This window comes from Schistocerca serialis, chromosome 3 (assembly GCF_023864345.2).
Source record: "Schistocerca serialis cubense isolate TAMUIC-IGC-003099 chromosome 3, iqSchSeri2.2, whole genome shotgun sequence".
Lineage (NCBI taxonomy): Eukaryota > Metazoa > Arthropoda > Insecta > Orthoptera > Acrididae > Schistocerca > Schistocerca serialis.
This window is the reverse complement of record NC_064640.1, coordinates 663,340,126-663,353,567: the sequence shown is the minus strand read 5'-3', so window position 1 is coordinate 663,353,567 and position 13,442 is coordinate 663,340,126. Positions and strand designations below refer to the sequence as shown.

The following is a 13,442-nucleotide window of genomic DNA, read 5'->3' as shown; positions in this document are numbered from 1 at the left end:
AGGGACTGTGGGTGAGTGGCTGGTAGCTCGGAGGGAGGCAGCTGGTTTGCTGGCTAGGAATCAAGGAGAGAGGGCTGGCAGGAATAAGGGCTGGCACGATTGTAGCGGCTGACGCAAAGTGACACATGCTGAAGGCAATGAGGGATGTGAATTTGGAGGGTGGGACAGGATGGAAGACGGAGAAACTGTCAGGTGGCAGGTGCGGGTAGAGTGGGCTGCCTCAAACGTACCACACAACCAGATGAGGAGGATCGTCATCACAACAATAGTTTTAGATTATAGAATGTCTGCCAGCAGATGCCAGACATGTCTTGTGTAAAAGGTTGTCTATTATCCACTATTTGGGCTATTAATGGCCTTCAAACACTTGTGGTGCCAACTATTGTAAATTAAGATGGTAGTGTTTTCCTCTACAGCCCACCTGATCCCATTCATTGCACTCACAAATATTGCAGATGATCTTCAGGAATGAAACACAAAAACATTCATTTGGCAGAGTCAAACTGGCCTAACAAGAAGTGGTTTGGTTTGTTACTTGGTACCAATCTAACCTAACTGACAATGCATTGTGCAATATTTCAATGAACTGTGGTACAAGGGGTGCACTCTAGTGAGAAAAATATAGTACCCATTTGATAACAGCATCTGCTTAAATATTCAAGCCAATTAATACTCAGTTCTAGTTCACTTTAACTACCCCGGTATCTTCTCTGAACTGTGTGCACCCAAACACAAGATTGAGAAAAGCTTGCATGTTCTGCTAATTCTACTACTCCACCAACTATATCCAGAGACCTGGCTATACACAACTGGTTATTTCTAATCAGTGATTCATTCAAAAATTATAACAACTGCTGCTGAATTGGAAAGAATAATTTAAAAGAAACCATAATTTTTGTACAGGGTCATATTTGAACAACTGCTGCAACAAATATTTCAAACATACCCTTATCCGTACCATAACATGAAATACAATGGTGCAACAGGGGCAGAACAGGGGACTGATCTGTTTCATGAAAATTGCCTGAAATCCTTAAATGTAACATTTAATGGAACATATAGAACAAAAACAAAAAGAAATGCTTTTCCCGGAATACAAAGTCAAAATCTGTAGCTGGTCACAGTTTATACAAGAAATCAGTTCATTATCTTTCTGTAGTGGTACAGGCAGTTAAAGCAACAACACTGGTCTTTAAAACTTCTCCAGATTATGGGGTTTAATACTGTCTGCCTAGGACAATAATTCCACCACAGTAATACCATGGGAAAATTCAATTACAAATAACTTTCTTGTAATATAACAGTTTTGCTTACAATTAGTAAGTTTGCATATAGGTCAGTAAATCAGAATGTGTTTGAAAAGCCTATCTGCTTTTCCTAACCAGTCTCTGATTACTGTCTACTAAAGCATGAACCTGTAGCACTAGAGTTTGTTACTTTTATAAACTGCGAGGTTAAAGAAATTACCTTCTCTCCTAAAATGGTTCTTTGTCATTTGTCATTAGGCTGCTAGTCTCAAATGTATTGTAAAATTAAAGATGACTGGCTACATAATGTGGACCAACAAGCATATCCACACCATGCAGATCAACTTCTCTGTCTATATAAAACATGGTCTCTTAATTAATGCCAACATTTTCTGAATTTATGAAATATATATTTTTTTGTTCACCTGTTATTACACTTTTTGGAGGCATTTTGGTAAATTTAAATGCAATTTTAATAATGAAATAGTCATTTTTGCTTGAGACCAAGGGTTTCTTCTCTCAAAGCATCTCTAAAACATTAGTCATGAAAATTATTTACAAGTTACAGCAAACAGTTTGAAAAATCAAATGTGATAATTATGTACAAACTGAACTGCTACTCATTGGAAAGTTTGAGCTGATGTACGTGATAAAGTTATTACATCATTTTCCCACTAAACAGGCAAGAAGTTAAAATAATAACACACACATTTCAAAGATATTTGTAGCAAGAGCTGTGAAAGGAGTATGTCAAATAGAGGACCACAGTTCTGCAATTTTAAGTGATTAATGAAACACTGAAATGCTTCCACTGTTCGAGTCCACAATAGTGTAATCGCATGTTACTGATACTAACAAGCAACTTTGTACAAAATGCCCTCTTTAATTATTTGTTGTGTTTCATATTTGGTTGGAGTTTCACATCACACAGACATACCTTTTCTTACAAAATGAGTGGAGATAATCTGCATGTGAAATATGCAACCAACCACAAGTGTAAGTCACACTATCTACAAACATGAGAAGAGCTGCTGCTGATGAACTTAGATATGGCTCTTAAAAATAAAGCTGATTATGGACACTGAGGCACAAAAGCAACACACGAATTTCATAGGTGGAAAAATTCTCCTCTGTTATAAGTAATGTCACTTCTTAGCTATAACAGTTTAGGACTGTTAGCAATTGGATGAAATTGCTAAACTGCCCACTGAGACTTTTCTTTAAGGCAAATAATTAGTATTTAAATTGATACAACTTCTGTCAATCAACCCTGGTAGGTGTCCTGTACACAACAGTTGAGAGAAATATTACTATTACATCATTAAACTCAGTGACTCCTTCATTCCTGACAAACACTCAATGCCCAACACCAAATAATATTCAATATCTTTTCCTGATTTTAGTAACTCAAAACCACTTTCAATAATTTCCTTATTTCACAAAAAGGGTAACCTGAGCTTCATTTTATATACTGTATGCTGTCTCTTCAAGGACAGGTGTACTTAAAAATGGAAAAAAAGCCTGAAAAAAGTAACAATCTCTAAATTATTTTTCTGCAAGCATGTCATGTATGCTGTACACTGTCATCACTGTGACTGACATTTATGTCACATTTATCATATTTTGATCATATTAATATGGTCGCAGGTTCATATCCTGCCTCGGTCATGGATGTGTGCAACGTCCTTAGTACTAAGTTATAGGGGACTGATGACCTCAGATATTGAGTCCCATAGTGTTCAGAGCCTTTTGAAACATTTTCTTTTTATCATACTAATGTTCTGCTCACTTTGAGTAGCCTGTGCTATGCCTTCAGAATTCTTAGCCAAAGCTGTGATGTGACCACCATCAAAACTGCATACTTTGCACTAGTGAACTCGGTCCTCTCATATGGCATTCCATTCTGGGGGGGCAATAAATAGGAAAATATTCGTTATGCAAAAGTGAATTGTCAAGGTCATGTTAAGATTGCCACTGCACACACCTACCAAACCAATCTTAAAAGAACTCAGAATATTACCTGTACCATGTATATACATCCTAGAGGCCGTTTCATTTGTCAGTAAGAATCTTCTTCTCTTCATAACAAATAATGACATTCATGATCATGACACCCGCGGTGTAAGCAACATTCATCTAGATAATCAGAGACTCAGTAAATGACATGATGGTGTGAGGCACATAGGCAGCATACATTGTAATAAATTACCTTGCTCAGTCAAGAATAATAATAGCTCTTTCAGGAAGAAAGTTAACAGTATATTGCTCCAGCATTGTTTTTATTCTGTTGCTGAATTTATGAGGACCAATTCATGCCACGTGTAGCTTTAATTTAGTCTAATATGTCAATCTTGAATGACTGTAATGTAGATATGTATTTTATGTATTCTGTCATATAGTCAATGTAAGAAAAAATATTATGCTTCAATGATTCATTGCTGTAACTTGTATCCCATGTCATGAACATTATTTTGTGGACACACACACACACACACACACACACACACACACACACACACACACACACACACACACACACAGGTCATTTCCCACCATTTATTTGTATTATGTTAGCCACTTTCATAGCCGAGGTCAGTTTGATGTGGAGGGCGCCACTTTGATATCTGATAGTGGAGAAGTTTTCATCTCCAGTTTTTGACTAGGCATGGGAGAGGTGTGAGCCTTAGGCCCACTGGTCTTGTACCAATGTATTGGATTAAATTCCCAACACCTCTGGCGTGTGTCGTACATGGCGTGCATATGGTGGTGGTGATGATGGTGGTGGTAGTGATTTGTCCATTAGATGGAGACAATGGACGTGGCTATCTTTCTGATATTAGATAACAGTGAACTATGTTCCAGTACACACTCTGCCAAACCTTGAAATTTCCGGTAACATTCCAGATTAAAACTTAACTTTAATGTAAATAAAAATGCATGTTCAAAAACATAAAACCAGCCAAATTACTTATGAGTACAGCACAGAAAACGGGATAAATGAAATGGGTCTACAACGGTAAATGTACTTTTGGGACTGCACTAGTTACTATCTTTATGATATGACATTACAGACATCAGACTGGAAAAGTACACAGATGGCACATACCATGCCGTCTGTCCCATGGCAACTAACCCATGAACACAAGGTTCAACATTTAGAGTTCAATCAAAAGTTGCTTGAAATACTAACTATTAACAGATTTAAAAAATGCTGCTGAACACTGAATTAGTTATGAAACAAAGTTCTAATAATCTGACACATGGAGAAAGCAATAGCAATGCATCTGAATATTCCTTGATGATGCTCATTTAACAAAAGCAAGTCAAGCAAGCAAGAAGTGTGGGCAGTACAATGGTGTGCATTATCTACACTGTAGATGGAAACACAACTGTACATTATGACAGGGAAGTAACAAATGAGTTTTACGTTATGCTACGACTTCCTGAGGATTCTGAGATTTGTAAAAAAAAAAAAAAGTGATAAAGGACTGAATATGGATTTGTTCCATCATGACATAGCACAGTTCAACAGTACTGTAATACAAGACCCCTAAGCTGCTGTTTTTGTTCTTCCTTCCATGTTTTTCTTTAGACTTGAAACCTTTCCAAAATTTTTATTCTGTTTTGAAACATGTTCCACTCTAGGATAAGGACTATCAGCACCTTTCCAAGCTGCTTTAATCCAGGTGGTTGTGATCGTCTTGTTCCGAAAGTAAACAATATTTGTTTGCATATTCTATTTTGCTCCATTCTGTACAGGTATCCACGAAATATCCACCACCTTTTCCTCACGGTTTCCAAGATCATCTCTACATTCTGCATTGTACCCATGATTTTTTGTAGGATTCTTCTTGCCAGGATCTCCAGCTTCACTATCCTTTAGTTCATTCAGAGGCACTCACTAGCATTATTATTATCATCATAATTCTTATTAATACTTTACACACATTGAAAATCCCTGGCACATTAAAACTGAATAATGTACTGCAATTCTATCAGAGACTCTTGCCTTTTGCATGATTTAACAGCCTAACCTATGAAGGACTGCTTCACAGCCTGGTTCAAAGTTACAATCTGCCACTATCCCACCCTTTTATTTTCCCAATGCCATATTGTCAATCCTACATAACTCCAACTGGTAAAGCAACTGGAAATGAAGGACTGCTTCTAGTTGATATTCACAAACTAATAAGTATGAAATAAGAAAAGGCGTATAGGCATACAATTTCACCAAGACTATAAAAAAAATAAAAAAATAAAATAAAATAAAAAAAAAAAAAAATTAAAAATCACTTCTGATCTGGGCTTAGAGGTTTTATTGCATCTGGATAATTTTTGGTTAAAACTATGATGTACATGTATACATTACAAATACTGTAACACCACAAAATTAACAAACCTGTTATACAAAAATGTGCCAAATCTGCAGGAGTATAGATGATCCAGTATAGTTAGGAGAAAGTGATCATTGAACTCAAATGCATTTGGGAACTGTGTTGTTATCTGCCACACACAATCAATAAATTGGAGAAACACAGGGGATCTATCCGCATCAGAGTGATGATCATCACCATGGCCAATTCTCTGAAACAAGAGGTTTGTTAAATCCAATGATAATGTAGTTCATAAAAAGACAATATACATTAATTTTGTAAATTCAAGTAAGCAAGGAGAGAGAAACATGCTATGACTATTTCATTCAATAATGCAGTTAAACTGTCTTAGCACAGTTTATCAAAATTCTTTTAGATCAGCCTTGTGCTAGCTGACCTTACCACAGTGAAATCACTTATCTTTCAACTTCAACAAAAACAAGTTTCAGAAAGATGTATCTGAGCTTAAAAATAATTCCTAATAAAACTGTTTACTGCATCATTTCTATTGTATACTGCTTAGCATGTATGCAAAAACACACCGATTAGTTTCTACATACAACAACCTGAATATATAATTAAAAACTGAACTTGGTCATACTGTACATTACAGTTGTTGAGAAAAGCTATAATGTGGAAGACTAAATGATGAACAGTGCTTGTCAATTCTGATTTGGAATTTTTTTTTCATGCAACACACAAACTAATGAACAAGATATAGCCACTGGATTTTGAGGTAAACTACAGGCTTCCATTTACAACAGCGAAAAACATAGAAAAACTCAAACCACATAAAAGACATATATTCCAGATACAGCTATGTTGGTCTCATCTGATGTAGCAAACATGAACTCCACAATCTGTCAAAGAAATAATCAAGATAATAGAACATGACCTACATACTTACCATCAGTTACCACAAGCACACAGAACAGAGATAAAAACACTCCTACACCACATTACTGACCAAAATTACTTTTAATTCAATAAAGAATTCTACTTACAAGAAAAAGGACTGCCAATGTAATCCCCAATTTTAGGATAGTTAGCAAGTATCCTCATGAACAAAATAGAAGAAAGAATTTCCCAGAAAATATACAATATAGTGTACTGGTGGAGATGCATGGATGACAACCTCCGATTGGCAAAAAATAATGGATACCAATCCAGAGACCCACATCACTCGCCAGAAACACACACACCAACATCATCATCACTAGACAACAAGAGAACACAGAAACTCAACAGACAAGCTGGTGCACTCGTATGGAAACAAACTGATATATAGAATTGGGAACATCCTCAAGAAACAAGGAATAAAAATAGTGTACCACAGCAACAAATCTATACAGAGATGTCTAAAAATGAGGATGATCAGACTTACAACTTACAAAAATCTGGCATTTACCAAGTCCAGTGTAACAGCTGTGATGCTCTGCTCTTAGGACAGACAGGCAGAATTTTTGAAATAAAATACAAGGAACACAAAAGAGAATAGAAATATGGCACCAGCCACTCAACATTTGAAGAACACCTCTTGCAAGAAATCCATCACTATCATCATAAGAAAGGACACGAAAATAGATTGAGCAACAAGAAACATATCCTAAATCTATAAGGAAACTTCCAAATAAAAAAAGCGATAATGGAAAAGAACCACATAATAAATGACTTGACAAACATCAGCAACCACACACTATTTAAACTAACAAAACATATAGCTGAAAAAGAACCCCCCCCCCCCTATAGAAATCACAAAATGATACCACGAACCAGGAAATATCCTCACCTTAAATCATCGACACTGTACCAAAGCAAAGCAATAAAGTACAAACTTTCACACCCCCCCCCACACACACATACACACATGGAAATCGAAGAAGAATGAAATTTAAAAAAACCATGAGTAACGAAAAGAATAAAAACTGTTTATAATAGTAAGTAACACATGGGAACTGTTCATGATCAGAACAGTCAAGATTGTAAGAGAAAAAAACCATATTGTTACAGTGACCACTGATGATGCTTTTTTCAAATACTGCTGGTGTTTGGAAATTAATCATTGTGTATGAGGTAACAATGTCTTTGATTGTTAACCTTTCATTCAGGTAGTGACTAATATCGTTCTCACAGTTCCATTATTTTACATGCAGGACAGGCACAGTTCTCCTCTAATTAAAGAGTAAAATTTAGTCTTCACCAATGAGTGGTAACATCGAAAGAAAATCATCAACTAAGTTCAAAATCCAGCACAGTTATGACACAAATTTCAATCTCTCAATTATTCGTAGTGTAAAGAGCACATCTTTCACAAAATGTGGTAAAAAGTACGGTTCTGATGACTCAAGTGTGTAACATTGAATCGCATTGGAGAATAAGCTGCAAACTGCTGTTTCATCCAGGAAATCCTACAGACGGCCGAAATCTGGGAAATAATCTGAACTTGAAGTTACAGTTCTTTTCTTTTTACATGATAACAGGAAAGATGGGAAACCTATCTCTTGAGAAATAATCCTGTTAAGGCCCTTGGATATTGTGAACATCTGAAATATAACACACAGAAAAAAATCTGTGGGAATATCAGTTGGTGTCTCAGGTTTATACAGGGCTATTACAAATTCATAAATTCACTGTAGCTCCATTCATTGACATATGGTCACGACACACTACAGATACGTAGAAAAACTCAAAGTTTTGTTCGGCTGAAGCCGCACTTCAGGTTTCTGCCGCCAGAGCGACAAAATGGCGACAGAAGCCGAGAAAGCGTATGTCGTGCTTGAAATGCACTCACATCAGTCAGTCATAACAGTGCAACGACACTTCAGGACGAAGTTCAACAAAGATCCACCAACTGCTAACTCCATTCGGCGATGGTATGCGCAGTTTAAAACTTCTGGATGCCTCTGTAAGGGGAAATCAACGGGTCGGCCTGCAGTGAGCGAAGAAACGGTTGAACGCATGCAGGCAAGTTTCACATGTAGCCCGCGGAAGTCGACGAATAAAGCAAGCAGGGAGCTAAACGTACCACAGCCGACGGTTTGGAAAACCTTACGGAAAAGGCTAAAGCAGAAGCCTTACCGTTTACAATTGCTACAAGCCATGACACCCGATGACAAAGTCAAATGCTTTGAATTTTCGGCGCGGTTGCAACAGCTCATGGAAGAGGATGCGCTCAGTGCGAAACTTGTTTTCAGTGATGAAGCAACATTTTTTTCTTAATGGTGAAGTGAACAGACACAATGTGCGAATCTGGGCGGTAGAGAATCCTCACGCATTCGTGCAGCAAATTCGCAATTCACCAAAAGTTAACGTGTTTTGTGCAATCTCACGGTGTATCTGGACATGCTGGAAACTTGGCTCATGCCACAACTGGAGACTGACAGCGCCGACTTCATCTTTCAACAGGATGGTGCTCCACCGCACTTCCATCATGATGTTTGGCATTTCTTAAACAGGAGATTGGAAAACCGATGGATTGGTCGTGGTGGAGATCATGATCAGCAATTCATGTCATGGCCTCCATGCTCTCCCGACTTAACCCCCTTGAGATTTCTTTCTGTGGGGTTATGTGAAAGATTCAGTGTTTAAACCTTCTCTACCAAGAAACGTGCCAGAACTGCGAGCTCGCATCAACGATGCTTTCGAACTCATTGATGGGGACATGCTGCGCCGAGTGTGGGAGGAACTTGATTATCAGCTTGATGTCTGCCGAATCACTAAAGGGGCACATATCGAACATTTGTGAATGCCTAAAAAAACTTTTCGAGTTTTTGTATGTGTGTGCAAAGCATTGTGAAAATATCTCAAATAATAAAGTTATTGTAGAGCTGTGAAATCGCTTCAATCATTTGTAATAACCCTGTACATGAAAAGTCTCCTCTACCTGACAAAGTACTTCACTAGCAGAGAGACTATCAGAAGATTTTACCAAGAAACTCAAACTTCCTGAGGCACATAATCCAAATGTGGCAGCAGCATTCTGACCCTTTACACCAAATCAGTAATACCACAGAGATGCCCACCGTTTTGGACATGCCGAGCCAGTGGGCTATAAAGGGGGACAAGTATCTCATTCTAAAAAACTGAAGACTTAACACAAAGAATAACCATGATGTAAGTAGTTACTGCAGAGGGAGGAAAACTGCCACTGTATTATATTGAAGCATAAAACTTTGACCAAGTAAAATTTCCCTACACGGTTAGTGGTTTACTGCCAAGAAAGAAGCTGAGTGATACCAGAATTAATGATGGACTGCTAGCTTCCGTTTGGAATTGTAGATCTGGTGTACTGCTCAGAGAAGGTATATTTACATGAGCCACAAAAAATTGCATATTGCCACTTATTTAGCGGACTGTGTTGCCGGGGAACATTTATACCCACAGAAATCGCAGCTGCATACTCGGCAACATTGATGGCCACTGTTGCCCAGCATTGCTCCATCCAGCAATTTCCATTATTGTTATACACTGAACAGCCAAAGAAACTGGTACACCTGCCTAATGTCACATAGTGTCCCCAACTGCACACGCCCCAAACAATTACAGAGCCTCCATCAGCTCGAACTGTCCCCTGCTGACATCCAGGGTCCATGGATTCACGAGGTTTTCTCCATACCCGTACACATCCATCCACACTCTTTCCAACCAGGCAAGATGTTTCCAGTCATCAGCAGTCCAAAGTTGGTGTTGACAGGTCTAGGCAAGGCGTAAAGATGTGTGTCATGCAGACATCAAGGGCGCGCGAGTGGACCTTCGGCTCTGAAATCCCGTATCGATGAGGTTTTGTTGAATAGTTTGCACGCTGACACCTGTTGATGGCCCAGAATTGAAATCTGCAGCAATTTGCGAAAGGGTTGCATTTCTGTCACATTGAACGATTCTCTTCAGTCATCATTGGTTCCGTTCTTGCGAGTTCTTTTTCCGGCCACAGCAATGTTGGAGATTTGACGTTTTACCAGATTCCTGATATTCAATGTACACTCGTGAAATGGTCATATGGGAATATCCCCACTGCACTGCTACCTTGGGGAGGCTGTGTCCCATCACTTGTGTGCCAATTATAACACCACGTTTAAACTCACTTAAATCTTGATAAACTGCCATCGTAGCAACAGTAACTGATCTAACAAATGCGGCAGAAACTTGTCATCTTATATAGGCGTTGCCAACCACAGCACCATATTCTACCTGTTTACGTATCTCTGTATTTCAGTACCCATGTCCATAAAGGTTTCTTTGGTGCTTCAGTGTACACTGTCTGAGGTAATATACTACTGAGCCAGAAGTGTTAACACGAGCCACTGTATTGCTCCAAAATTGACTAAAGTGAGCAACTAGAAGTGAGTGTGGCTCTCCTACTTTTACATTTTACAAAGAAAAAATTAACAAGAAAAATAGAATTACTGTTTTGTGGTGAATTAATTTTTATCTCGTGAATAGATACTGAGCACCTTGCTCTTTCAGAATGTTGAAGCAGGATTTTGAACATATTGCAAAGGCAAATGATCTGAGAACTGGTAAGAAATACCAATATAAAGACTATGTATCAGTTTACAGCCAGACTGGCAATAACCTTTTGGTTTGTGGATACTGGTGATCTGTACAGAAATGCTCAAGGTATTCATTAAAGTAGTCCAATACAAAAATCAGATGTTTACATTCATATGTCACTCTGGCTCCCCTTGTGCAATGAGAGAGCTATGAAATTCATAACTGTGATAAATCTATGACTTCAGTTATGGGACGCAAAAAGCAATGTTTAGGAAGACTGTAATGAAAAGAACGGCAGTTGGCAGATTGTTGTCCATGCACACAGATACACAAGTGATGAAGCTTAAAGATGTTCAGAAGCCTTAAGAACCTATATGGAATACCATTATGACTCACTGCTGCAGATGATCTACTACAATGGTTGCAGCAAGAATACAGTTTTTTTAGATTGTGATCTTCGTATCTTACTTCCCATGTTGCATTGCTATAGCCATAGATGTATTATCACTTTTATAAAATTCATGATTCTGTTGTTGCCCACTTCAGTATCTACTGTTAATAAAAGATCAACTGATACACATCAAGGATTGCCACCATTGGCTATGTTGCTATATTATGTACACTAACAGATAGCATCTGAGGAAGTGTGTGTGTGTGTGTGTGTGTGTGTGTGTGTGTGTGTGTGTGTGTGTGTGTGTGAGAGAGAGAGAGAGAGAGAGAGAGAGAGAGAGAGAGAGAGATGAGATTTGTGCACTTGAGTATCTCCTTCATTCTTATTTTATTTTTATAAAACTGGTCTTGAAAATTTGTCACTTTATGAGTTTTTTGGAAACATTTATAGGAAGAAGACATCCTCTGAAAGTAGGTGCACAAGCTGGAACAGTCAACAACCAACATATAAACATGGGAGCTTGCAGTTTCTTATAACAACCACATATTCTTATAAAATGCATAGTTAGTCTGATAGCTGTATTTATCACCTGTGAGCAGGAAATGTAGGGAAGTTTCCCAATTTAGAACTCATTTTGGCCAGAATGGTACATTCCCCAAGTATATGGGTCACATCAAAAGGATACCACACTGACAATGGCATGGGTCCATTCCTATTAGAATAAAATCATGCGTGCACCTGGAGTGGCCAATGTATAGTGCAGCAGCGATAGCATCCTTCTCGACCACAACTGGCACAGTGCACACCGTTCACAGCTACATGGGAGAAGGTACTTTTAAACCTCCAGCCAGAATGCTGCCAGGCAATGCTTGCAGTCTTTAATGGGGAGTCACCACGCATATGCACCACCAGAGGATGCTAAATTCACATGACCCCACTGCTTGCAACTCTTATTGGCTGGTACATCTTTTTAAGCAGCCATATTCAAGGGTTTTGCCTCCAGATTCAGTAAACTGACACATTCATATCAACAACAGTAGTATGGGAGACTATGAGGAGCAAATTCCATCAATACTACTAAATATTAGTATATGTCACTGTCTTCTCTGAGTATATCAGCATTCTAAATTATTTGTTACAATCAAGAACAGTAAACCCTTTGTATATAATTCAGCAATACAGAAAAACCAACAGCAATACGAAGTTATGTATATCACAATTATTAAATGTACATACCGTTCCAATAATACGTTTTAACTTTTTTTTATTTTATTTTATTTACACATCAAGTTCCGTAGGACCAAACTGAGGAGCAAATCTCCAAGGTCATGGAACATGTCAGTACATGAAATAACAAGATAAAAATAATAACAGATAAAAATAAAATGTTTATGAACCCAAAAAAAGTCAACGCATAATCAACAATACAACAAGAATCAGCTTAATTTTTCAAGGAACTCATCAATAGAATAGAGGGAGTGACCCATGAGGAAACTCTTCAGTTTCAATTTGAAATTGTGTGGATTACTGTAAAGATTTTTGAATTCTGGTGGTAGCTTATTGAAAATGGATGCAACGGTATACTGCACACCTTTCTGTACAAGAGCTAAGGAAGTCCTACCCAAATGGAGGTTTGATTTCTGACGAGTATTAACTGAGTGAAAGCTGCTTAATCTTGGGAATAAACTAATATTGTTAACAAGAAATGACAGTAATGAACTTACAATACTTATCGCCCGAACCACCCATTTCTGAGCCAAAAATATACTTTTAGAATGGGAAGAGTTGCCCCAAAACATAATACCATACAACATAAGCAAATGAAAATAAGCAAAGTACACAGATTTTTGTGTCAAACAATCACACACTTCAGATACCATTTGAATAGTAAAAATGGAAGCACTGAGTCTTTGAACAAGGTACTGAATGTGGGCATTCGAT

At 37.9% G+C, this 13,442-nt stretch overlaps 1 protein-coding gene across 2 annotated transcripts in view; it reads right to left on the bottom strand.

Annotated features, from left to right (window-relative positions):
* Positions 1-13,442, bottom strand: part of LOC126470545 (myotubularin-related protein 2) — a 190,249-nt gene that overhangs the window by 36,957 nt on the left and 139,850 nt on the right. For both annotated transcript variants that reach the window (XM_050098477.1, XM_050098478.1), the window contains one exon: positions 5,647-5,831. In XM_050098477.1, coding sequence (XP_049954434.1) covers positions 5,647-5,831 — 185 coding nt within the window. The remainder of the gene's footprint in view (positions 1-5,646; positions 5,832-13,442) is intronic.